Source organism: Vidua macroura, chromosome 1 (genome assembly GCF_024509145.1).
Source record: "Vidua macroura isolate BioBank_ID:100142 chromosome 1, ASM2450914v1, whole genome shotgun sequence".
Lineage (NCBI taxonomy): Eukaryota > Metazoa > Chordata > Aves > Passeriformes > Viduidae > Vidua > Vidua macroura.
In genome coordinates this window covers 142,425,696-142,453,298 of record NC_071571.1, presented here as the reverse complement: position 1 = coordinate 142,453,298, position 27,603 = coordinate 142,425,696, and the positions used below count along the sequence as shown (strand labels likewise).

The 27,603-nt window shown below is 41.7% G+C and overlaps 1 protein-coding gene across 1 annotated transcript; it reads left to right on the top strand.

Moving 5' to 3' along the window:
* Positions 1-1,526: 1,526 nt before the first annotated feature.
* Positions 1,527-26,301, top strand: ANXA13 (annexin A13). Its single transcript, XM_053992619.1, has 11 exons — positions 1,527-1,580; positions 15,347-15,425; positions 17,655-17,749; positions 19,399-19,569; positions 20,165-20,198; positions 20,281-20,360; positions 21,503-21,571; positions 21,788-21,889; positions 23,838-23,913; positions 24,731-24,843; positions 26,021-26,301. The coding sequence occupies exons 1-11, from the start codon at positions 1,566-1,568 to the stop codon at positions 26,138-26,140; spliced, it is 954 nt and encodes a 317-aa protein (XP_053848594.1). The 5' UTR covers positions 1,527-1,565; the 3' UTR covers positions 26,141-26,301.
* Positions 26,302-27,603: the final 1,302 nt, after the last annotated feature.

The window sequence follows — 27,603 nt, the reverse complement described above, 5'->3', positions numbered from 1 at the left end:
TTCATTCTCGAGATTACCGTCTCAAAAGACATTACTTTTTTGTTCACTGACTTTTCTAAAGTCTGCTTTTTTCCTTATTGCAAGTCCTTTGTTCTTTTTTCTTGCAACAAGATAACTCCATTACACTTTCAAACAAACTACCTTCACTTCCTTGATTTTCAACCAGTTCCTTCTTGTTTGAAAACAGAAGTAGCATTTTGGCATGCTCTAGTCACTTCCTATATTTCCTGAGGCAAAAATTGATTTTCATTGTGCTCAGCAAACTTGATGGGCTGGTGGGGACCTGCCAGTAGAATGCAGTGCTCTGAAAGAGGGAGCTGAGCTGCATCAGTGCAGCTCTCTCTGAACTGAGCAGCTGCACTGAGATCTCCTATGCACACTCCTTCTGGTCCTGGCTGGCCTGACCAGCTCATGGTCAACGTGTGAACCTTCACCAACATGTGAAGAACATTTGCTCTGCAAGCCAAGATGAGTTTTGTCCCTTTTTCATGAGTGATTTGTGCAGTACCCCTGAGCCACTTAAATTGGCAACTGTTGATCAGATCTTAAGATTAAATAGTTACCAGGGAATATTTCCTTGGAAATGGTATATCCAGTGACTTCCTTCAAGGACCCTGGAGACAATTTAATTGTAAATGTCTGGTTTTAGCCAAATTTGTTGATATTTTTGGCTGGATTTTTTATTTAGGACTTCCACTGCAATTTTCAAGCCCTTAAATACATCTTTAGAGGGAACATATGAAAGCATCAGTTCTCCCGGCAGTTCTTCCCTTTTACTGAATGTCTTGGTAAACATTTGAGAGTCTCTTGGTCCCTGATAGTGTGTGATCAGTCTCTGGTCAACCCTGTGCCCATTTTGACTTGTCTGAATAAATCTCTTAAGTACTGTTCAGAATTCTTGTGCTTGTCTTTCTTTCTGAAAATTCTCAGTCTCACACAGCTTCCCCAGAGATCTGCAGAGTTGAACAGGAGTGCCAGGCACCAGTACCACTGTAAAAGCCATTTCACAGCTCATACCAACGCTGTGGTCTAGGCCAGTGAAGGTATCCCTTCTGTTGACTCTGATGTAATCCACAAGCTGTGTTTCTCTGTCACACAGAAATCCAGGTACCTTCTCCAGGGAAACTTCTGCATCTTCTTGCAGACAGACAAAGCACATCCATGAGGGTGCACTGCTACCACAAATCCTCTACAAAAATCTCAGCTTCACTTAGTTTTTACGTGTTACCACTTAGTTTTTACCTGTTACCACTTCAGTTTTAAATCATTGTAATAACAATTAGATAAATCAATATATATCATAGTGAGGCTTACATTGTGAAATCATGGTTTTCCTTAGAGAAACCAGTCAGCTCCATGACACAACAGGATGTGGTATTAGATAGTAGGGATAATAAAGCCACCATGTAATAATGAATACACCCCACCTTGCAATGACTAGAATTTAAATAATGTCAGAAGTTATTGATTAACTCAGGTTTAGGTAGTATTTAGCTATTCCAACTGCATGCTTGTTTTATTGAAGAGCAGAAGAGTTGCACACTCCACATTCAGGCTAAGCAAAAATGGGCAGTTCACATGTAAGTAGTTACTTAATTTGGATTGTCAAGAATGCAATGATTTCCTGGTTTTATTTTTATCAATTTTCACTTTTTATGGCATTAATACAGCTGCAAGTGAAAATTTAAACTCAAAATCTACTTTGTGGGGGAAACTTGTATGCAGCTGGTAACATTGCTTCATTACAGTACATGAATAATTAAATTATAACTGCAACACACAAGTCCTGAGTGCTTTAAAGCTCCAAGTGGTTTAAACAGGGCAGCACTTTCATTTTGAGAAAAAGAAACTATGCACAGGATGTCATGGAAAAACAAATTTTAGTTAGTTTAGCAAATTTGTGTTGGAACATTCTGAACACTAAAATAATTCCCTAACGAAATATGAAAAATTTCTTGTCGCAAAAGCCAATACTTTCAAAATTTGGCAGTTTTATCACAGAACAACAGGTACAGGAGTAATCTCAAAGTGTAGTATTTACAGAAGGCCCTGATTAAAATCCAGGTGTCTGGATTTACTGCATCAAATTACTGTTTGAGGTTTGACTGAGACAATTTTTGATAACATTTGTCTGCATGAAGACATTTAACATCAAAATTACCTGATTGTCAAAAACTTTTGTGTGACAGCTCTGAATAATTAGTTCCTCTGCAAGTTAAGTAGCTTGTGCTGAGGAAGATGGGGGTCTTAGCTCTAATTTTGAAATTAGTGGATAAAAGCAATATGTATTCAGCTGTGCATTTTTGCAGAATACATGCAGTTTTGCGGTATGTATCAATAGAAGACAGCCTGCTTGCTGATACAGGCTAAAGTGAGTTTCTGTAAGGTTTATATTATCATGTAACTATTTTATAAATCCAAATTCAGCAAGGCCTGGAGACATGCTTTTGGACCAGCTCCCCAGGACATTTTCTTGGGCAGAGTGAGCAAGACACCCCATACCATTTGCATAAAACTCCAGCTACAAATCCAAGGAACTTTTTGTCTCCCTGTGAATGGGACGATGATCCCATCTCATCACCATGTTTTTGCAGACTGGCTGTTTGCCTAAGGGGAGAGGAGTGAGCAGATCAGCAACACTGCCTGTGTCCAGCAATTCCACCTGTGTGCAGGAGACAAGGCCAAGAAGGCTCCTGCTGCACAGGACACACACACGTCGTGGGGTTGTCAACAGACATCTCCTGAGGGTCCTGGCCCTGGAGAGCCTTTCAGTGGACAGCACATGGAATGCAGTGCAGGGCAAACACACTCCATTCACAGTTAAACTGTCCAGAGGGGGTGTATCCGTGGCAGGAGTGATCACAGCACTGCAGCTCAGGCAGCTTTAGCAGGTGTATGAGCTCCCTGCTGGACTAGGTAGTTTGGATGTGGGTTCAGTACACCACAGTTGTGCTGCAGGCTACAGTGGGGACAGGGGTGATCCCATCATTCACCCCAGACTCAACTGGGAAGTGCATCTCTCTGTTGTTCCTAGAAAGTTACAGGTAATCTTGGAGAAATGGCTGCATCTGTGTCAGAGAACTGCTTCTGGAAGAGCAGAAAATAAAACAGAGGTTCCTGCCAGGGCTTTTCAGCTGCAGTTTGCTATTTCTCCTAATCTCATGTTTTGTAACCACAGGCTCATGAGTGTCTCACACCTTGTGTTTTTTAAACCTCCAGAGCCAGTCTTACAAACTCGCGGAGGATATACGGAAACCAGCCATAGGGGCTACCACTTTGTCAGCAGATGAGCCAGTAAGAACTTCTTTTGTGGAGGATGAAAGGGGCACTGTGCTGCTGCAGCACCTGTTGCTGAGGTTTATGGTGGCTTTGGGAGGTTCTGCAATGCACAGAGGCAGCTTCTCTTTTGTGGTCAATACTGGTGGTAGAAAGCCAAGTAAAAATGAGTTGTTTCATTCTGTTGAATAATACAACAGAATTTTATCCACTTTGAAATTTCAGAAGTTAAATTTTTATTTAATAGCTTCTGCTAGGAGAAATATAAAATTAATCATCTGTGTAAAATGAGGTATTTTATTTGGCTAAATTAGGTTTTAAAACTTTCTTTTTTTAACTATCATTTCTAAATGGAGTTCTCATTGAAAGCCAACCATTCCTCAGTGAAAAGCTTCCATTATGTGGATGTTAAAATGGAACTTTTCAGCTCTATCAGAACGTCTCATTTTAAAATGGTGCTTTCATCAAAATTCATATCTTCCTGAACATGTTAGTTTGAACAAAAGTATCAAATATTACTGAAAAAAAATGCTTTCAGAAAAATTTTCCAACTAACCCTAAAGTGTACCTTTCTCTCAGAAACTGAGCTCCCATTTAAGAGCTGCACCTGATGCAACATTACAACTCCAAATCTGCATATTTTCATCTGCTTTTTGCTCTCTGAACTTGGTCCAGAACTTTTTTCCTCCAATCAAACAATGTTTTTGGCTGTGCATCCTTCACAATTTAAAGTCTCTTAATTATTTTCTGTGTTTGCAGTCTTGTATCAAGCTTATCTGTGCATCTGATGTCCTTAATATTAACACAAACAGAGTCAATCCACCTGGAAATCTAGATAGCTGCTCTGCTATAAGGAAGATGCTTTGGGGACAATTTGGTAATAGCAACAATGGTTTTCACTCTATGATTTGACAAGTTTGATTGATTTTTACTTATGTGAAATAGTGTAATTTTTTTTTAATCTTCTGTCTCTCAAAAATCCATGAAGACTGTTCATGCATGATTCCGTGGTGTTTGTGAGTTTAATTAATCTTGGGGGTTGGGTGAGTTATTTGATTTTAATTCAAATTTGTTGAGATTCTCTGCTACACCTTTGAGTTTTGTCTTGTTATTGCAAAGCAGACTAAACCTTCTTCCAGGGAGGACTCTACAGTATAAGGGGAAGGCAGGTTGTTGTGGGCCATATGGTTTGACAATTTAAAGGTCAAAAAGTAAGTATTACCTGGAGAACATATCTGCCCAAGGAGCCCTCTTGGGCACAAGCTCACAAAACTCACAAGGACTTCTCTGTTGCCTATAAACATTACTGTCCTTGTAGAAATGTTTCCCTAGTACAAGTATTACCACAGCATGATTTTATTATCTCATCATGAAGCTGCACAATTGCTCTTTGTTGCTTCCCCTGGCAGACCAGTGTTCAGGGACAGGCGATTCTTGTTCAGTCCCTGGCCATAAGCCCACAGTCAGCAGAAGATAGAAATAACTTCTTGTTTAGCTACCCCCTACTGGGGAAGATCTGTGGCAGATTCTTTTCATTTCCGTGCTCTCTTACTATCCACTATATTTGCTGTTCCTTTTAGATCTGAGGCTGTAGTCCTGTGAGTGCTGCTGTAGTAGGTGTTAACAAGCATCTACCCATGAAAAAATTATGATGCATTTGTGGCAAAAAAAAAAAAAAAATAGAACCCATCTGAAATACCAGAGTTGCTACATTAATGCTTGACATGATGTAAATAAGCCAAGCAGTTATGTTTTACAAAAACATTTAAAAATCCAAAGTACCTGGACTCTAATTTTAGAGAATAGAGTTTTAGAGTTTAATTTTAACTCTCTAGTTTTTATATACTCTACCAAGTTCTGTTGTTACTATCAAAGAAGTTTTTTTCAGTAGACTCTCATCCCCATTAGGGGGTTATTGGCACAAGTCAGTTACGATATCTGGTAGCTCAAGCTTAGGTGCCTCAAAAGAGGGACCCCGAACAAAGAAACCCCTTGGCAAGTAAACCTTCACAATCTAAACTCCCCATTCCTCATGCAACACTTCAGACCAATGGTAATATTAGGGTCTTCTCCCTCTATATTGGTTCACTGTTTTGTTACCAGGTAGTTGCTTTGTGGTCATCTTCACAGTTTTGGTGGGGATTTTGGTCAGTTCTGTATTCCACGTTGGAATATGGTGTTACAGTTCATATACCACAATCAATGGGCTGTCCACTCTAGCCACTAATTTTTAAGTAATATTTAAACTGCTAGCTTTGTCTATGCTAACTATTACTCATCTTCTGGTTGTTCACATTTCACTACAATCTATCTTTGCTGTTCTTAATTATCAGATTATTAGCTCTGGATTTCTCTGTAATCCATCTTTGACTTACACAACACAGCCATATTGTTCAGATAAAGTTTAATTTGTAGCCCCACAATTCTAACTACTTATGTCAAGCAAGAACTTAGCTACTTTCAAATTATATAAAATTTTCAACAGTTGCTATCCAGAAAATGACTCTGCCTTTATTGTGAACTATGACTAGTGTCTGAAGCAGTGGATGGATTACTGCTGCTTTAGGTGACTCAGCTGATCTGGGAGTATCCTGAAACTTCCTCCACCTCCTTCCTGTGAGGTAGAAAGGTGTTAGACATACAAACCTCAAAGTTCTGTAGGCACAGTTCATTTGTTAGACACTAAATATGCATGTTTGTATATTAACAGCACTTCTGTGTGTCTATGAATGTATAGATGGTGTTTAGAAACACCATCTTCCTTCCTGTGAGGTAGAAAAGTGTTAGACATACAAACCTCAAAGTTCTGTAGGCACAGTTCATTTGTTAGACACTAAATATGCATGTTTGTATATTAACAGCACTTCTGTGTGTCTATGAATGTATAGATGGTGTTTAGATAGAGTGTCTGCAGAGATGTATTTTAGAAGCAATGAAGGGACCAAGGGGTGAAGCACGTCATCTTGGGGCTTCCCTGATGGGGTGCAACATCCTTCAAGTTCTTCTCCCTTTAAATAACTGAGCTTTAAAATACATGCAAGGGTGAGCATGATGTTCCCAAGGATTGTACCCATGGATTTGAGCCCTGTATAGGTGTTCTTAAGTCATGTTAGCTTTCATGCTGGCATACACAAGAATTTACTTCAGTTCCATCAAGGTTAGCTCATCATAAGTCTGAGTGGAGGTAATGAGTGTCAGATTTTTAATAAGACATAAGAACACTTGAGTTAAAAATCTGGTATCTCAGCTGAAAAAAGAGGCAAAATATGCTGTTATCCAAGTGTCTTCCAACCAGGTATAGTCAGTAAAATAAAAGGAGTCTGCCCCCATCATAACAAAGAATTATTGCCAACTTGAAATACTAGATTTATCTGTGCTGAATAAAGCCATTTGTTTGCATTTTGTATGGCTTCCATTTGCAAGATAAGTAATCAAAGGAAGTGATGTGAGGCATGACTCATGTCTAACCACAGGCATGGTGTCTTTGAAGATTTTCTGCATCCTTTCGTGCCTTGGTTTCAGCAGCCCCACCAGGTGAGTCAGGTCCTTGTCCTTGTGAGCCCCATGTCCCCTCTGCCAGCTCCACGAAGGTGCTGGGTGCTCTTACACATCTCAGAGGTGTCTCTATTTAAGCATCTGGACTGAGCCCTCTAGAAATAAAAGCTGCAGTTTTGCAGATTTGACATTCCCTGGTATGCTAACCAGATAGCCCTGGTAGCTAACAGATTTTAAAAGTACTCTGTGTTGCGTTCCATCAGCCACAAAAAGTTTTGAAAACATTAAAACTGGAAAGTATAAAATTCAGCCATGAGAGAACCACCCCAAACTTACATTTTTCTCTTAATTGTGGGTTTCTCTGTCATGGTGATGAACATGAATAAATTGGATAAAAAAACAATCATAGATGATATATTAACAGCTACTAGAAACTGGAGGGATGTTGTAGGAGAAAGATGGTTTTAATTCTGCAGTTTAAATAACTGTCAGAGCAATTCTCTTCACTATTGCCACTTGTTTGTAATAGGAAAAAGTAAATGTGACTGATTCTATTAGGATCATGTTGTCACTGCAGGTTTAGTGCCAGATGTAGAAAATAAGGTTTGCACCTCCCAGTTTGGAAAGAGCAACAGAGTCATTGCAAAGGCTGTTGACTACTCCATAAAACTTACACATATTGTATTATCCAGTATAGAATTCATATAGAAATTGTTTTGATCCTGATAGTACCAAACCATCAGGAACAAGCAAGCTGACAGTGTGTGTTGCTGTCATGCAGCTGTTAGACACAGAACAGCCACAAGGATTTAGGAGAATGACAGCCTGGCTGGCAGATGGCAGATGGCATTTGGAGACACTGATACCATTCTCTGAGCAGGCAAGGAGGCAGTTTTTCAGCTGCATGTTGTGGTTGACAGAGAAAAATGCTCAAACAAACAAAAATGAGAGGTATGTTTTACAAAACAGGTGAAGAAGGAACCTTGCAGACAAAAGGACATGTCTTTAGGTTAAACTTTGCCAATTCATTTGTCAAAAATGTGTTTGTCAACCCCACCTTTTTATTACCACAGCACGATCCCCGATGCTTGCTCTGCTGCCAACATGCCATAGCTGTTTGCTTCTGTTTGTTTTTAGATGTTAGTGCCCTTCTACTCTGACCTGTGTGCAAAAGCCTTTACATTTCAGAGAAATTTCTACCTGAATGATTGAGCTCCGTAACTTTAACTTTACTGAAGAAGAGGTTGCAGGAGAATCCCTTACTTTGGTGGAGGGATGATAGGAGATAGTGAACACATGGTCTGCTAATGATGAGATACCCTTGCCCTGAGTGGCCTTTCCCAGTTAGATGAGACCTTACCTTGCCTACCAGTAATTGCTCTTTGTTTGTTTTGCTTAGCCATTATATTAAAGAGCTGTAATATTTGGGAGTTTTTCTCATGGGAGTACCCACACACTGCAGTGAAATGGGCTTTATCTGCTTTTCTGCCCTTGCTGATTGATGGTCTTGAGCTTTCTCAGCAGGTCAACCTTTTGTGACTGGGAATGTTTGTTTTAGTAAATCAGATTATGGATGAAATACAAATCATGTTTTAAGTCTGCCTTTGGAAGTAGAGCAGGATCAAAATGCAGCAGCCTACTGCTCTGTTTGTTCTCATGTTTTATTATTCTTCACAGATGGGAATACTTGAGATGATGTCCTGGTTTAGGACAAATTAAGGGAAAACATCTCCAAAGGAGCCCCTTATAGGAAACAAAACCCTCCGCAGCTTCCCCCCACCACCGGGTTCGGGAGGAATTTCTTCAGAGGGGAAGTGGAAAAAACTTGTTTATTAAGGAACAACAAAAAACACTCCCCAGCACAAGAGAAATAGCTCGAGATGACCACAGATGTTTTCACCAGTCCAAGGGGGTTGAGCTGTATCTCTCTTCGCCGCAGAGGGTACGGAGCTTCTTTCGCAGACCCCGGGGGAGCTCCTGCCCGGAGTAGGTCCGATATCTTCGGGGAGGGGGGGGGGGGGGGGGGGAACAACGGAAACCGGGGAAAAAGGAAAAAAAATGGCAAAAAAGCAAGCAAGCGAAAAGCAAAGAAAAAAGAGAGGAAAGCAGAGCCAGCAAAGCAGGCAGCCAGCGGCAAGCAAAAGCAGCAAGCCAGCCAAGCAGCAAGCCAGCAGCGAGCCGAGGGGGGGAAGGAAGACAAAACAAACTGAGAACAGGGAACAGAAACCACGATTGGGATAATGAGCATGAAAATGTCCTGTCCCCACGACAGATGAGTGACGAGGTTTGGGCTGTTTTAAAGACTACTTTGGGTGGGAGTTCAGAGTTTCTTCTGATAACAGGATGTTATCCTGACAACATGTGATGCACTAGAAGGTTTTAACCACAAGATCTAAGAACATGTCCTTTTTTTTTTCCCCTAGTCATTACTGTTAGTCTAGTTAACCCTGGATTCCAGTTGCATTATAGCTCATTAAAGACTTCTGCCAAGATAAATAATTAATCTTGAGTATATGTGTGTTTATAAAAAATTAATCATGTAGATGCTGATTTGCCAAAAGCTGTCTTCTGTGATCCAAGTGTATTAGATACAGTTTAACCAATGAGATGCACACCCTGGTCCTGTTGTTTGTTACACTAACAAGGTGACTAGATGGTTTGGAATATTTCCTGGTACATGGAGAAAATAAACTTCCTTCTCCACACAAAAGATAAAGACAGGAATCACAGAACTGGAAGGCACCTTGAGATGTCAATGCACTTAACCATTGCCTACAGCAATAATTAAATATTTGTGAAGAATAAGAAGCTCTGCCCAAACCAGTCCTGACAGCTCTCACAGTGCTGAGCTGGAGAAATGGTTCATTAGCTGGAGACTAGGCTCCCCAAAAGTCTTTGAACTGGTGCTTCAGTGGCTGTGCATGGTGAGAACCGAGAAACCTCAACAGTTTCTATAGCTTCCTATCTAGGATGGGTTTTCAATTGTTTTGAGTTGTTTGTTTGTTTTTCTGGTATTCCTGTCCTCACCTTTAGGACATTATGGATTGTTTGGGACTTGGCTTCCCAGAGAAACAGGATGAAAGAGGATCCAAGATGCTGCAATATGGATATATCTGTTGTCCTAGCTAAAAACATTTGAACCCACCAGACAACCTTAGATTAATTTACTAGCAAGGTGCTAATCTCAAAATTAGTAATGCCTGTTATGTTTCCTGTAAATCTTAAGAACAGAGAGACTGTATTAGAAATCCCCTGAACAAAAGACTGAGGCATGAACTCAACCCTTCTAAGACACCAGAGAATCCACACAGTGTTGGGCCATTGTGCTTGTGCCCATCATAGGAAGTGTTTCAGCTGCAATGGGCAGTAGAGGAATCAAATTCAGGCAGACAGGAGCTGTAAATCTCTGGGAAATCAGGCAGAGAGGTTGCTGGTGCTCACCTGCCTGATAGAAAGGAAAGCTCAGGTTGATGCACATAGAACTAGTGTATGCCATTCTTTTTAAAACTTCATTTTTCTCCAATGCATTTTTTGAACATAATTAAATATATGTGAAGAAGAAGAAAATGGGTGGAAAAACTCTGGCATGTTTGTGTAGCCCACCTCTAGTATCCACTAGTGGTGCTCTCAGGTATGTGAGACATTCAGATCGGGTTGATGGGTGCAGACCCCCAGGAGACCACTGATGTCTGACAGGCAGCAGGCAGCTTACCCTGGGACATCACCAGACACCTATGTTTAAACAACTAAATACTGCCCTAAATTTATTCCTGATCCCACTCACGTGTATGAGTTAATGCTGTAAAGAGCATGGCTGGGTCAGTCTGCCCTTTCTGTCTGCTGCCACTTTTAATTTAATTTTTATTTCTGTTAAACGGCAGCCAAAGAGAAGCTTGAAGTTAGACATCCACTAAATAAAGCACATAAATTGTACCTGGCAAAAATGAAGACTGGGGTAGGCACTCGGCATACCTGGATCAATCCAGCTCGTTTTAGAGCTTTGCCTACAGCTGCTAGAGCTGCATCTCCTCTGCTCTGGTCAGCAGCCACACTCCTCCTGGCTCTTCCCAGTGATCTTCTTTAAGGGTCTGTGCCTGCATTTATCCATTTATCCATGTACATCATCAGCATCAATCTCTGTTAGAGCTGTAGCAGGTGACGAGCACCATGAGCAGCTGCTCTTTTCATTGTTCTGACTATTCTTCCTTAAACCTGTTCCTGAGCAGGCTTGTGGCATCTGCATGAGATCATGGAAATGGAAAAATAGCTGTGATTGCTCACACTGTATTATCAGCTGTTTTCAGAGAGGGCTCTCTTTTGCAATACAGGAAACTACCTGACATGTTCATGGCAGCATTTCTTCTGTTCTTGCCTACTGACAGATGAGCACTTTGTATCTACTGCAAGCTTAATCGTCTTTATCCTGAGAAAAGCACTAGATTTTTAGGAGTGTCTGCAATGTATTGCAGCAACCTACCAATGCCTCTGCTGATGCCTTGAATCCACAAGACCTCTTGTTTCCTCACCCCCACCCCGTCCTTTTGAGTTTGCTGACCTTTGCTAAATTGTTTATTTGTGCTCCATAAGGGCTCCACATGCTGAAACATCAAAGAAAAATCTACAAAGCTTCTCTAAGAATTGCAGATCATCTTCAACTATAAATGCATCTTACAGCTCCCTAAAGTCAGATGTAAATTATAGTAGCAAAAACTACTTGGTGTGCTTTAAAACAAGTTAGAACAAAGCAAGTTAGTTTTAGATCTTTTATAAACTGTCCAGTTTAATATAAATAAATCTGTGGCAATTTTAGCCAAAGCTGCAAGGGAAACAGATTAGTATCTTAAACATGCTTGAGTCAGACAAAAAACTATTCAGGATAAGAGAAAACAAGTTGACACAGGCCATAAATACAACTGTGCTGGAAGTGAGAAGAATGGTTTTTACCATCAGAGCTCTGGTCACATTAATTAATATAGAACTATAGGAGAGAAATAAGAAGAAAATTAAATAAATGAGTGGATGGAGCTGGACCAATTTGTGAAAGCAAGTTCCCTTACACTCTGTGTCCAGCTTCAAAGTTGTTTGCAGTGTGTTCATCTGACATTTCAGACTCCACATCATGCTCTCACCAAATTTGCTAGAATATTTCTAAATCAGTAACTAATCTGATCTAATCTAATCTAATCTAATCTAAGTTCTAACTCTAACAAACAACTGTATTAAAGTGGTTCTGCCCATATTTTTAGAAGAAAAATCACTACAGTTACAAATGGTAATAAATACTGATTGATTTTGCCATGTATCCCTTACAGGAAAATCCACCTGTCATGGTTGGACAACAGGGTAAGGAGTACAGCTCTGAAACAGCTCTCCCTGTCCTGCATTGGGAAGCTATGTCAGTGGGAAGGTCAAGGATGGGACTCAGCAAGTAGTGAATTTTAGCCAGTGCTTCTCAGATGGCCCAGGAGCTGGCTTTTGACAGTCACTTACCACAGTGTCAGATTTCCACAGTGTCAGATTTTTCTCTATAAAGATGATGCTGGTATTACACACAGTACTAACAGAATGGTGTCCCCCAGGTGCATCATTTAATGTTTTGCAGTGACTTTTTGGTAGACAGAGTCTTTAGCAGAGCTGACTCAATAAATTCCTCTGGTGCTTTAAAACAAACATGTCCAGAACATTGAAGCAGACCTTCCTTCCTGCATGATTTTTGCCTTGAAAATAAATGTTTCTGTCTTTATGAATAATCATAAACCTACCATGTTATTTCAGTTTCTGGTGGTACCATTTTCCTGCCTGTTGCACCTGTGCTCCACACAAACACAACACCTACAGTACAAGTTGTTCCTAGGAAGAAGGGGCTCACTAAACCTAAGGATAACTGGCCAGCCATCAGGGCATGAGAGAGCAAACCACTCTCTCAAAGTCCTGCCATGACCTGACCATGACCAGGTGCATCTGCAGTAGGGTTGGGGCAGTGAGAGCTGCAGAGGCAGCAGCACCAACATGATAAGGGCAATTCCCACAGCCCAGCACTTCTGGTAGGCAAGGCAAGGCAAAGGACAAACTAGCTCCTGCCTTTGTGTGTTTGTGCAGGTGTTTCTGTCCAGGCTGAAGGTCTGAAAAGTGGGAGACAATCCCAGACGAAGCCTTTTTCTTCTCACCACTGCACCTTCTGTCCCAGGTCAGGAGGCAGTGAATGTGAAGCAATAGTTCTCAACTCTTACTGTTGCAGGAAATCCAAGAGTCTATAAATTAGAATAGCACTTGGATAACTACAAAGTAGTAAAATACCTACATTTTATATGTTAGCATTTTTCTCTGTGTTTTGTGCTACAGAATTTTTCCTTTTTTCCTGTTTTTTCAGCTGCTTCTTTGGTCCTTTTGGACTTTGCTTTGCAAACAACTCTAGAACAACTTCAGTACTGGCTGCCTAACACAAACAGCAAGATCTACCACAAGCATACTAACAGTACAGAGCCAAAGTAATGGTATTTCCCTGGAGCCTTCTCTTCTCCATGCTGAACAAGCCCAGCTCTCTCAGCCTGTCAGTCCATTTCCTTTGTACATGATGCTATCGAAGGAGAAGCACCTACACTCTGCCATAATAGAAAACTGTGAATGGAATTCATTTTGAATAGTTAGCAGTGCATCTGCTTTCTAACTTTGTGGTTTTCCCTTTCCATTTTGACCAAAACTCTTGGCAAATTTGAAGACTGTTAAATAAAATCTCCACTAGAAAATATTAGTTATGTATATGCAACTATTTCCATCTTGTTTGAAAGTTATAGGAAAATTTGTGTAAGCATACAGTAGGATACATCTTTAAAAGCAACATTTATCATAATGATGGGGCAAAGTGTTACCTTGTGCGGTAGAGACAAAAGAAATTATTACATTGTTATTGTACCTTACTAATTGCTATAGTTGTAAAAATAACTTTGTGTTTCAGCTACCATTAGCAGTAGGTTCTATCCTAGCTGGTAACTGCATTGGAAAAGCCAGGTACCTAAATGGCTTCAGTCAATCACAAAGGCACACTGGCAAAGCAGTGTAGGGACTGGATTTGAGGTTTTCTCTCTGAGAGCTGACCCTTTGCCCTGTCCCCTCCTGAGAGAGGACCCCTTTAGGCAGAGTTGTAGCTCTTTCACCAGAACTAGTAGATGATAGCCTGAAACTTTGGAAGAATACCAATAAACAGACTTTCAGACTGTATCTGTACTTGTAAATAAAACATGTTGTTCTCTGCCTGATGGGTATGTGGCAGAGCATGGCCTACAGCCATGTGCCTAAATTATCTTTATTCCACAAGCAGAATGATGTTGTGCCAAATATCTTTCAGGAACAGTCTCTGCCCTGTGCTACCCCCAGAGACAAGGACGTTAATCAGCCATTTAACCTCTTCTGCTCCTCAGCAGGCTGGTGGCACTTTCAAGAGGGCTTAGAAGCAGACTGCCATGCCCTGCAGTATCATAACTCTTAATTAACAGTGGTGGTGCCAGTGCCTGGCAGCCCTGCAAAGCAGGCAGCCTGATCCACATGTTGCTATTTAAATGGAAATGCCAAAGCCCACTTAGTCCCTGCGTCTGTGGTGTGCATATTGGCTTGTGCTTCTTGACTTAGGAACCCAGAACCTATTCTCTACTACTATTTTAGAGCTTGGGCATTTAAAATATTTGCATAATCATGTTAGAGAAGCTGAAATTGTTACTGTCATTGTGGTCTCAGATAATTCTACCCTTTTCTGAGAAACAGCAGAACGAAGGATGTACCAGCATTGCAGCCCCTCTTGACTCACAGCTTGAAAGATTAACAGCTAACTCAGATCAGAAGGAGCCTACGCGGTTTTCTGTTTACATTGATATGTCAGGCTGTAAACTGCTGCAGGGGCTGTGGACTTTGAGTTATTATCCTGTCCCTGTAAATTTAGGTTGAGGTAGCCACATGTATTATTTTGCCAAAATAAAAAAAAAATAAGGAAAAAAACCTCCTCAGTCACAACAAAGAACCCCAGCTTTATCACATTATGTATCTCCAATTATCTTGTTTGCATGAATGAATCAATACAAGAAAGGTTTTCAGGAGCAGTTTTTATCCAGATGACTGGGAGTGTTCACAGTACTTAAAAATGTACTCCAGAGATAGGTTCCTGCTTCTGCTAAGGTGTTTGTATTGGCCTGTTGTTAAAGTGGTACAAATTAATGATATCTGGCATGAAGATGTCTAGTATGAAGTTATTATCCTTAAATTATTTGAATAAGCCAGAACTAGCAGAACAAAGTTATACAGGTCATGTATGTCATATGGTGACATGTTATGTAGGGTGACACATATACAAATACATATATATGGTGACAAAGTTGTATAGACCACTGTGGTTTTTGTGTGGTGACAGCAATTTGTGGATCCATTCCAGGAACCCTAGGAATAGATACAGTATTTCAGCAAAGCCTGGCCTGAATTTCAAGGTTTAGATGGTGTGAACAAAGATCGAGCAAGGACCTGGCCCAAACTGCTGTCATTCTAAAGCAAAATTGTTTCCCATGTGTCTGTTGTGTCTCTGTCTTCCCAGTCAACCCACAAGCGCCACCATCACGGCTTTGATGCAGAGCAAGATGCCAAGAAAATACACAGTGCCTGCAAAGGAGCAGGTAAGAAGGACTTTGTAGATTTTTGGACTTTGTGCAAAGGGCAGATCAATATTATAAAAAAAGCATATACACGAACTTAGGCAAACCAACTGTTCCAACCAGTTTTAGGTATTCTTTATGCTTTCCGTCAAATACTAACTCAAAGAAGATTCACACCCATGAAGATAAATGGGAAGGGAAGCCAGCTTGTTCCTCAAAGACTGGTAAGATCTAGCTTGATAATTGCATGTCTCCAGAGCATTAGGGTAAACATGGTATTTGTTCCCTGTGACAGGGACATCAAGCTGCCAAGACTAATTTGACAGTCACGGGGTGTACCTAGTCAGGTTAGATTAAGGTCACGGTTATATATAATTTCTCAGGCCTCTAGGGACCAGTAAGGAACATCATTACCTCCATATTTCATTAGAGCCTACTGCAGCTTCATCAGCTGAAAGGAATTTACAGTGATTTCAACCCTCACCAGTGATTTTTAACTGAAAATAGCTGTCCTTCACCATCTTCTGAGGTAGTTTGAAGTAAGCTGCCTGACTGCACTGATGTGAGTGAGGAATGCGTAGTGTTTGATGGGATCCTAAGGTCCATGGAGGTGACAATGTTCAGTAAAGGAAGAACATCCAGGCAGCACACAAGATCAATAAGTTATTAATTCACCTCAGTTATTTGCACAGTTAATATGTATTTAAGCATTTCTTCCTGGTATAGCAGTGACATTCAGAATCAGCTAGTTAAATGTTGAATTTTAGGAACTGTTCCTGTCGTACCAACTGAGCCCTCTCAAGACAGTTGCCAGAGCACTCTCCTAATTGAGAGTTTAACCCAGTGTTATCAAACAGGAGTATAATTCCTTCTAAAATTGGACCATGCCTTCTGCCTTGGATCTAAGCAGGAAGAACTGGACAAGATGCCCTAAAGTTGCCCTCCATGTACCTGGTGGTAACAGAGGGATGAAAACAGCTGTTGCTGAATACCACTATAATTTGCATCTATCCTTTGTGCTGGTTGCTAGTCAGAAAGCCTTGTTTGTTCCTGCTCCTAAAAGCCTGAGATGAGGCACAGCACAAAGCCCAGAGATGGCCACACAAAGGCATCAGATGGCAGAGCTCAAAGAGAGTGTGGGGCAGTGACCACCGGCAGGATGTGTGGGCATCAGCAGACCTGGCAAATGTCTTGATGCCTTTGGTCTGCCATCCTGTGGGCATTTGGGCAGTGCCCATCACAAGCCGGGTCGTGTGTCTGTCCTGGCTCACGTTCTCAATTTCAACGCTCGTCATGAAGAAACAATGCCCGAGTCCATCTGCTGGCCCTCAGATGGAAGTGCACCAGGACACCTGTGCTAGTGCAACACCTGCCCTATCGTGTCCTCCGTACATCCAGGTTACATCACTGTGGTCCTGTCTCTTTTTAGCTGTAACAAATGCCTTCCAGCAGCTCTGCTTCGTGCAAACATCTGTTTGTGTGGAAACATCTGTTTATATGGCAGAGGGCAACAGAAGTGCAAGAGCAAGGTCACTGCCTTTAGGAAGCTTTTTCAATCCATTGCATAAGTTAGAGCTCAAAGCTGACTGAGGGCTTTTCCCCTGGTGAGGGGCTGCGTGTTCATCTCCTCTCTGTGATGGGCAGCATAGCAGCTGCATCTCTTGGGGCATCCCACGCTCCCACTTCACTCTGATTTTTGCCAAGCAAAACAGCATTGGCAGAGACTGAGACCATCCAGACTGGTTCCAGATCCTTTTTCCTGACTCCAAAAATTAAAACAAATTTTTTTCAGGCTGTACATCCAGGCTTCAGGTTAATGAGCTTATTCAAACACATCCTAGCCTGCTCCAGCCTCTTGCCCCGCTGCCCTCACTCTGGATCTGGTGGCTGATCACTTGGGACTACTCAAACAAGCACTGTCACCAAAAACGTGTATGTCAGCCTATGGGCACTGGCATAACCCTGATTGTAGGAGCAGTGTCTGTCCTTCTCAAACAGAAGACTCAATTTCTTTGATATGAACAGCATGAGATGGTGAAAATTTATTTTATGGTCTGAACATTGTAGCTGAATACAGTTAAAATTATCCTCAAAAGAATCTTAGATGCTACAAATCCTAAAGGTAGAACCGTTGGGGATGTATGTACAGAATTTTTTTTTTTTTTTTTGGTGTGTCTTTAGAGGTCACATTTTCTTTCCTCTGCATTAGATTCCTGATTATAAAATCTCTATGTACAACTTCTTTTTCAGGAACCAATGAAAAAAAAATTATTGAAGTCTTATCAAGTCGGACATCGGAGCAGAGACAACAAATAAAACAGAAGTACAAGGATTTGTATAGCAAGGTATCTTGAAATAAGTGGCCTCTCTGTTTGAAACCACTGCCTTTGAAAATACAGCCTACAGGCCTCTGCGTTTGAAAATATCAAGGGCATATTGCATTTAAGGAGGACACCAGTTACTTTCTGATTCAGCAATTTATTTTATCTCTTGAAATACTGATTATATTTCTAATTTTAGGCCTCAGAATCTTCTTGAACTCAGCCTTAACCAGATCAGAGCACTTTAATCAAAGCTGGGAGAGCTAGAAAATAATTCGTAACTGAAATAGAAAATATTCCGGCTTGTGTTCATCTTCAGCACATTCAGAAAAAGAAATTAAAGGGGAAATTTTAAGTCAGAGTCCCACTTAACCAGATGCAAATTCAGACAAACTATTTGATCTCACACACTATATTTTTATTGAGTTTAATAGAAGTAATATTGATTTCTTCCAGTGATGAAGTAGAATATGTTGCAAAACTATGAAGTTTCATTGAGCACTTGATTTCTGCAGGAGGCATAAACTGCCTTAATGATTTTCTATGTAAGAAAAATAAAGCTTCTAAAATATTATTTCAGTAAACAGCTGGATCCTACAGACCTTATTATTAAATTGGTATTTTCTTAGTGTCATTAATCAGTGTCAACAAGACAGTCAGCACTGAAGATGAACGAAATCCTTCTCTATGTAAAATTTACAGCAAGTGTGATATAGATTTTGGTTATATAAATACTATTGATTTTGTTCTACAATGAGAGTTAATACATATAGGCATTAGAAATTATCAAATGCCATGAAACCTCACAGTGACATCAGCTCACAGCAACCCTTCTCACTTTCCTGGACAGCCTGAATCTCTTGGGAAGGAGGCACAAGTGGTACCATCTCCCTCCTGCTGCTCCAGGAACTTGCAGCATTTGTGGTGTGTGTGTTGAAACTGCTGCAACACAGATGGCAGCCTCTGACTTGAGCAGTCGCGTGTTCACGTGCGGTTGTGCAAGCAGGAACTTGGGAATAATAGACTTAGAGCTGGACTTCTTATTCAGTGCTCTGACCTTGTCAAGTGCTTCCCATACTGCAGGAAATGTTAGCTGCAGACAGGGGTTCAAATGCATCCTCAGCTGGCATCCTTGGCATGCACTAGCCAGCTCTCCTCTAGGGTCTTACTGAATTTTGATTTAAGGTTGATGCAGGTGTGTGTGTGTTTGTGTAAAAATGCTGTTTGCTTGGCACAAAAGCACCTTGCAGAAATCTGCTGCTTTTTCCAGGAAGTCAGTTTTAACCAAAACTGACAGAGAAGGTTCTTCGTTTGATCCCCGGTGTGGTAGCTCTTTCGAAGGAGGAAGCTTCTGCATTTTGTTTCAGAGTAAACTCCAGTTAAGCTTTTCAAAACACTAGTTTGCATTTGTTTACACAAGTAAGAGTCATAACTGGACTGCTATTGGCTGGTATTTGAAGATGGGACAATCATTTCAGTCAATCTGAAGCAAAAATTTTTAGGGAACTTATTTTGTAAAAATAAAATCTGTGTATTTTAAGGCCTTTTAAAAATTGTTTTGTCACTTTTTGGTACAAAGGGAGCTTTTAAATCATTAGATTGCCTGAAACAAATTAAGAAATCCTCTAATCTCACCTCAGCTTTTGCACTAACCCTGCTGACTGTCCCCACAGGAGATGGAAGAGGACCTGAAAGGAGACCTGAGTGGGAATTTTGAAAAGGCTGTGCTGGCTTTGCTGGACTTGCCCTGCGAGTACGAGGCCCGAGAGCTTCGGAAGGCGATGAAGGGAGCTGGGACAGATGAGTCGCTGCTGATTGAGATTCTCTGCACACGGAACAACAAGGTTGGGGCACCATGTGTGATCTCCCTTGGGCAGCAGGGCAGCTCACCAAGAGGATCCCTGCAAGGAGGAAGAGGGATCAGTCCAGCTTCTGTGGCTGAAATGCTTCTTGCCAGTGCTTGCAGCAATAAGATTGCCATACTAGAGCTGAAACTCTAACAGGAGTTAAGACAAATAAAATTCACATTCCTTCCTTTATTCTACTCCTACCTGCCTTGGATGGCACGGAGGCAACGCTGGTGAGAAGAATCCCTGGATACATGTTAAAGGGCAGCTTTGGCACTGCTCTGATGGTTCAGAGGTACAGGAACATGATCCTAGTGAAAAAAAAAAAATAGTTAGTTCTTGCCTAAATGCAGGGAAAACCAGAGGGACACCTGCATGAATCAGGCACCCCTCAAAGCGCTGTCCTCAACGGAGACTGGGAATTCATGGCTTCTCCCACCCCCGTGGTTGCTGCACCTCGCACACTACAGGCATGGTGCTGACATGCTGGTGTTTCGTTTGCTCATTTATTTATTAATTAATTCATTTAATTATTAATTAAAACATATTTTATTTATTTGATTATTACTTTCTTTACTTTTCATTTTCCTAGGAAATTATAAACATAAAGGAGGCCTACAAACGTTGTAAGTAGTCTTCTCTTTCAAATGCCTTCAATTTAAATCCTTTCTCACTGGCTGAACTCTCACAGATTTTTTTTCTTCCCAGTGTTTGATAGGGATCTAGAGTCTGATGTTAAAAGTGACACCAGTGGCTCCCTAAGGAAGATATTAGTCATGGTGCTAGAGGTAAGGCTGGGGACTTTCCTCTTATGCCTGACAGAGATATTTCCTTTTTTCCCTGAGTAACCATAATAAGTATTGTCTGGCATTTATAATAATGCAGTTATGATATGTAATATAACAATGAGGTAATTACAGTAAACAAAAGGCATTCTTCAGTACAAGAGCCTTTCATCTCTATGGCTTTTTAATATGTACCATTTTTGTTTATGAAACCACAGATAATTTTATAAATATTGATACTTTGAAAATAAAAGGATTGTTTTACTGTTATTTATACCATGGTAAAGGCTAGAATACTCATTCGAGGTCATGGCCCCATTACTCTGAATTTTGCCCCAGACCACTAAATCTTATTTGCATCTCAGCTAAGGATTTTAGAATTCAGATACAGAACAACTAAGAAAGAGATTGCTGTTACGTTAGTTTTCATTCATCAAAAAAAGCTTATTTTCCATTAGAACACATTTTATTTGTAACTCCTTTCATGAAATAAAGCAAAAAATCAACACCTTCATAAAGACACATTATAACTAAGAAAAATAGGAGCACATCAAGAAATACAATGTGTTGCTCAGTCTGATCTGACAGCCCTGGGAAATGAAAAGACTGAATAAATAAAAGAAGTTTTAATGACATAACAGTCACATCACTAAATACATCACAGTTTAGATTCTCATTCTGGGAAGCATTGCTACAGCTCTTTCCAACCTCTCATATACTTTCAGGAGTGGCAAATACATTTATTGCATTTTTTTTTTTTTTCATTGATAATTTCTCCCAGGAATGGCAGCGTTGGTGAATGCTCAGAGTACATAGGTTAGTCATGAAAACATTTCACAGTTACCAGGGCATATCATATCCAGCCCTGTGAAAAGTATCAGTACTTCACTCAGGTACTGGGCACCTTCCTGCTCCGGAGGCATCGGCGTTGCAATCTCGTTAGAGCCCCAGCACACAGCACATACAGCCGGGGACAAACCCTCCACAAAGGGTTCAGCGAAGCCAGGGGGTCCCACCGTGCCCATCACCGGGCTCGTGTCAGCAGATGGCAGCAAAACCCCAGCCCAAATATCTGTGAGGGCCACGAGCTGCACCCTAACCAGCACTCGGCTGGGTGTGTTTTACGGTAATCTCCTTTTCTGCAGGCAACCCGAGATGAGACCCAACAGGTCAATGCAGGGCTTGCTGAGCAAGATGCCTCAGATCTGTATAAAGTAAGTGCAGTTGTGCAAAAATCCCTTTTTCCCCATGCTTCACAGCAAGGGCCACCTCAGGGGGACTAAACAACCCAAGCACGGGGACAATGGCAGCACAAGGAGAGGAGCAAGGGGGACATGGGCTGGAGCTGGATGGGTCAAGGGCTCTGGCTGACCTCACGTCTCTACTGTGTATGAACAAGAGCTTCCCAAAAATAACATGTGATTTTGAAGGCAGGAGAAGGCCGTTGGGGAACAGAGGAGCTGGCTTTCAATGTGGTCCTAGCAAAGAGAAGCTACAGCCAGCTGAGAGCTACATTTCAAGCCTATGAAAAGGTGAGTTTATTTTCTGCAATGTGGGTTGCATAGGCCCTGACATAAAGGTGCAGACCCTACAACAACATGTAATGATCAGAAGAGACTTTTCCAACCTAAATGATTCTATGTAGAGTGGACAGTCCTTTATCTGCCATTTTATAACTTCTTGAATGCTTTAAGAATCTTGGAAAACTTACTTATACAACTGTATCGTGAGCATACAGAAATAGGGGATTTACAGGAGAAGCTGTATCTTCTGCCAGTGAAGATCCCATTTCCCTTCACAACTTACACAATACTCGGCCAAATAAATGTCACAATGTCTGTTCCTTCCCACAGCTGCAAGGCAGTGAACCCCCCCCCTCCTGCAGCAAAGGGACAGCAAAGGTTCACAAACTCCTGCCCTGAAGGAAGGATTTACTTGTCTGGTCTTTTCTTCTCCTTCTCCTAAACAGAGCCTGGCAAGGTGTCTCCTCCTGTTCCCACCACTTCACACACTCATATTGGCAGAGGAGAAGTTTATCTCCAGCTTTTTCCTCTCTGCCCACACTGGGCAGATGGCCTGTGCAGGTGCTTTGCTGTGCTTTCTCTTGTCTCCAGGCATAAGGCAAAGTAGGCAGCAGGATCATGGCTATTTAGTACTTCTCCCTGTGTCACCCAGCAGGGACATTTTACTCATGCCTGGGCCTGAACCTGACCTGATATGGAGATATCTTGCTTGGAAATTACCTCTGAAAGTCAAAGCAATGGGAGTTCCAAGGTCCTCCTAGTAGCAAGGTGGAAGCTCAGCAGTGACATCTCAGGAAAGAGGCTCCCTCCAGCCTCTGGCTCACAGTCCTGAACTTTCCTGGGAAGACTCTGAGTTCATCAGAAAACTGTAGTCTTAGGCACTGAAGATGAAAAGAACTCAAGTCAAAGCCATATTTCAGTGTCAGCATAATAAGGAACCAATAGCTACAAAAATGTTTGCAGCTTAATCCAACTTTTGGGCTGCTGCTGGCAGGAGAACAAACCCAGTCACAAACTGATACTCTCGCCCTTGGAGTGGCCCAAACCCTGGGGGTTCGGTTCAATGCTCCAATAGCCAAGCTACCTTGGCTTTTGATTCCTAAAGCCAAGCAGATCAGGTTGCCCAAACCAACCCACCACATCCTGCCTGGCTGCACTCGAAGAAGAAGTAGGCCAAGATTAGAGCCCAAATCTTGCAAACATCCCCTTCTCTTCAGCTGGAGAGATACAAGATCTAAACCAGGTTGGTGCTTTGCAGAACTTATGCCCAAAAGCCTCACGTGGTGCCCTTGCTGCCTTGTACACACAGTCTCCCAGCTCTGACCTAAAAGTCAGAGTCTTGAATTGTGCAGGGACATCCTGATATGCAAAGTAGAGAAAAGTAAAAGTCTTTGAGGTTCCTGAAGTTCACAAAAGTCAGGATAAACTCTGTTTTGAAGAGACAGTCTGCTTCTCCAATTCCCTACAGAATAATACAAAAACTTTGGGACAACCACGGTGCTTGTAAACTTTGCCTGGGAAGCCAAAGACAATAAGTAACAGAACTTCACAGAGTTGGTAAAGCTCCAAAAATTATCTTATTTATGTGGGAGTCATCCAGAGTCTTTGATAGAGGGGCTAGAGAAAGCTCAAACAGTTTCTGCTGACCAGGGGTCACTCAAGAAGAAGCTGCAACTTCTTTGTCCTAGAAGCTGTCAGATACTTGGGACTGCATGATGTAGATTATCCATCACTTAACCTTTGTGCCTTACCTGGCTGCATGGACCTTCTCTTTGTGTCAGTGGATCTGTGAGCACTTATGCCAGAGAACTTCATTTAGCCTCAAATTATTCCTTTGGAAAGGCTCTAAAGGATCTGGATTGACCTTTTGACATTGGATCCTGAATCTGATGCTGGTTTGGACAGTGGGAAGACATGTACAGACAGAAGCTCTTATGGCTCCTTTTTGTTCTCATAGGTGTGTGGGAAGGACATAGAAGAATCCATTAAAAGTGAAACATCTGGAGATCTGGAGAAGGCTTATCTGACTCTAGGTAAAAAGCAATAGTTTCAAGACCTTTCTTTTCTAGTTCTTGCTGTCACCTGACCTTGGTTCTTGGGTGTGTGTGTACAGCCTGACAACAGCCATTGAATTACCCCTAAACTGAGCTAACATATCTGCCAGGGAAAAAAGAGTCAGTTTCCAGTAGTGATTAGGATTCCTTGGTTTTAAAACTAAAACTTGCCAGACATAGCTCCTTTTCACAGGAAAAGCTGATTTTTTTGCTCTCTAACACAGGGTAGCCACCTCCAAGCTGCCCCTGGGACCATGGCTGGTGATAAATTCCAGAAAATGCTTGGGCACCATGAGAAGTGTGCTAGCCAGCCACCACAAAAATGTACAGGGACCTTGACAGCAATTTAGTACTAGGGTTGGCTTTGACCAGTATTTAAACCTGTGCCCTGTCTCCAGTTAGCCCACTGGTACTGCTGTTACCCTCCTGCATTTAGGCTCTCACAGACCTTCCTCCTGTGATCTGAAGAGTGGGCAGCTACCCCAAGAATAGATGGGCAAGAGGAAACCCATGGGGATAAATGCTCATTCTCATTCATGTCATTTTCACTCTGGAATGGCTGAGTACTCAGTGCTGGTAATCTCATGTGGAAAAATGGACATCCCCATTCAGACTCCAAGATTTTTCCTTGCATACTGATAGGGGATCAGTCTCAGAATAAAAGCCCTGCCAGCTCATATATCTAAGCATAAACACTAGAATTTCCTTTTCTTTTTTACTTATTTAATTCTGCTTGAAGTTGTTTCACAAACTGTAAATGTACAAGTATAACGAGGCCTCTTACTGTTTTCTTTAGTCAGCTGTGCCAAAGACTGCCCAGGTTACTTCGCCACACTTTTGCACAAGTCGATGAAAGGAGCTGGGACTGATGAAGAGACCTTGATTCGCATCCTTGTGACCAGGGCTGAGGTAGGGTACCCTGTGTCCTGTAATGCCTCACATCAGCTCTGGGAGAATACAAATGTAGAGGGTATGGAGTGAGTCCTGATAGATCATGTGCTCAGCAAACCCTTTTCAGCCCAGTGACATCAGTGGTCACACTCTGCTTCTGTACCCAGGCACCTCTAATTTTGATATTGCATCTATTTCTGTTTTCAAAGGAACTAAACCAGGAAGCATGTAGGCAATTTCAAGTGGAGTCAACTGTACCTGGTTAAAACAAACCCGTGGGGAGGTCTGGCCCCGGTAGGATGTAGAAGTAATTCCTAGTTAGTTAATGATAAAGCAGCAGTTTCCAATTTGAGAATTGCTTATAAACACATGTTGCCAATTCTCTCTGATTCCAGCTGGGAAAAACAGATGGGGAGGAGGGAAGAGAAATAAAAAGTGAAAGGAGTTAACTGTCATTTTAAGAAGCACAAAACTTCACAAGACATTTGAGATATTTAAGCACAATCTTTAAGTATTCCTTGTAAGATGTGTAGGTTGTAACCCCAGGGCTGTTTCAATCGACACAGAGGAGAAGCCTTTCACAGGCATGAGGAAAGCATATTTCTCAATGATCCACAGTGAGAAAAAATAGGCTCCAGGGTATTCTCTCTATTAAGACACAGTCCAGTCATTATAACATTTAAAACCCACAGTGATAAAGATCAGACCTGTGCTGTAGGTGCAGTTTTACAGGACAGCTCAAGACAAGGAGTTTGTTTCTCCCCCACCAGCAACCAGAAAATTACTTCTATGGGTGGAACAACACTCTTTTTTAGCCATACTCCTGGGACTTGCCTCTTTCCCTGTTTGCCACCAGGGGATGACCTCAGAGTTCACAGCGACCTGTGTGAGTTTGTCCAGTACCAAGGCTGTGCTGGCACAGCACTGCTGGGCAGAGATTCTCCCAGCCTTGGCATACCTTTCCATGCAGGCCCTCTTCACAGTTAGCATCCCCTCACCACCATCTGACATGGGCTTACCTCAAATTCAAATGTTAAGCTGAAAGTCCTCCAAGATTTTTAGACCTCCTGCATTCTCTCCTACTCCCACTCAGTGTGGTGGGCCTTGAATCAGACCCCAGGGGTGCTGGCAGGAGCAGGGCATGTTACTCAAAGCATTCACCACTCTTCTAAAGAAGCTCTTGGTGTCTCCTCAGAGCGACCTGCCAGCAATAAAGGAGAAGTTCCAGCAAATGTACAAGAAGCCGTTAGCTGAAGCTGTCCGATCTGACACCTCTGGGGACTTCAGAAAGTTGCTGCTGGCAATTTTGCACTAAAAGCCCATCAAGAATGAAGAGGCATGCTGAGCAGCCATCTCTTGATTAGTTTCCAAAAAAACATCCAAAAAATGTGGCATTAGCACAAAGAAAAAAATCCAATTTATTTTCTTTCCAGCTGGGAAATATGTTGCCAAGTAATGTTGGATGTGAGGTTTATGTTATGGGTGTCTTGCCAAATGCCCTTAAGCAATAAAGGCATGTTGAAAAAACTAGATATAAATTGACCTCTTTGTGTTTGCATATGTGGAGGAATCTTCTGTCATTGTTTCTTCTGGGTACATTTTCTGTCTTTCTCTCATTCTGAAGATTATCCCTGTTCTTTCCTAAATTCAATGAATGTCACGTCATGCCATTACAGTCCTGCCAAGAGAAAATGGATAGTAATTTCTTCACAGTTCATTATCACAGCTCTTTAAACAACCTGAGGGCTGTGAATTAATGATTTAAATCAGGCCCTGATTAAAGTCCTGCTGTCAACAGGGAAGGCCAGAGTAATTTCCCTATCTGTGAGTTGCTTTCTCAGCAGTCACCTCCAAAATTATCCCATGAAGGAGAGAAAGACTTGCAGTCCCCACCAGCACCACATCCTGGCATATGGTACAGGAGCATCACAGAGGAAGAGGAGGATCTTTCGTGAGGTAGATGTCAGGCAGGAAATGTTGTTCCCTAAGGGGAGGACATGGGCCTCTGGACAGATGCATGGTCTTCATCCTGGGATATTTCCTTGTCTGATCTCATGGCTCACTCTGCTTTGAGCAGGAGCTGGAATTAGAGACCACTGGAGTTCCCTTCCTCCCTGAATTACCCTAAGGTCTTATAATCATATGAGAGAAGATGTAGATGAAAAATATTATAACAGAACCTGACAACTAAGAAGAGGAGAGTGAAGAATTTGGGACAAGGAGATGCGTTCATGAGTGTGTGGTGCCTTCTGCCTCTTAAGTGCACCACCACTCTGCATGATGAAGGGTCTTTCAGGCCCTCTGAGGTGTGATGACTGATGGTACCATATTCCCATTGAAAACAGTATTTCTGAAGCACTGGACCTGTTTCTCCCCTCTTGGATCAATGTCACAGCAGTAACACCTGGCCATCTAGTTATAAGATGGGGCAGGACAAATGAGAGATGGGAAAGATGTGTGGCTTTTAAGAACAATGATTGGTGTCTCACACAGGTGTAATAGGATGTTATGGCATTTTAAAGGCCTGATCCTTCTTTGGGAACATTTCTAGTACCTAAAAATAGCAGGGGCAGATCCTGAATACCTGAATGCCTTTTTTCACGGACATTTTATTGTTCAAACTCAGCAAGAACAGAGCAATATAGGATCTAAGTATCTTCTTGTTGCTGTTGCCATGGGTCTGTAACCAGAGACTATAGAAAGGATAGATGAAGATACTTTGGTGTCCAATGATAGGGTGATATTTTATCCTCCAGCACACTGTATGCTCACACCAAG

Excerpts from the sequence above, each read along its gene's own strand:
- ANXA13 (XM_053992619.1), top strand. Across the intron at positions 19,570-20,164 it reads TCTGCACACGGAACAACAAG|GAAATTATAAACATAAAGGA; the intron begins GTTGGGGCACCA and ends TCATTTTCCTAG. Across the intron at positions 20,199-20,280 it reads AAAGGAGGCCTACAAACGTT|TGTTTGATAGGGATCTAGAG; the intron begins GTAAGTAGTCTT and ends TTTTCTTCCCAG.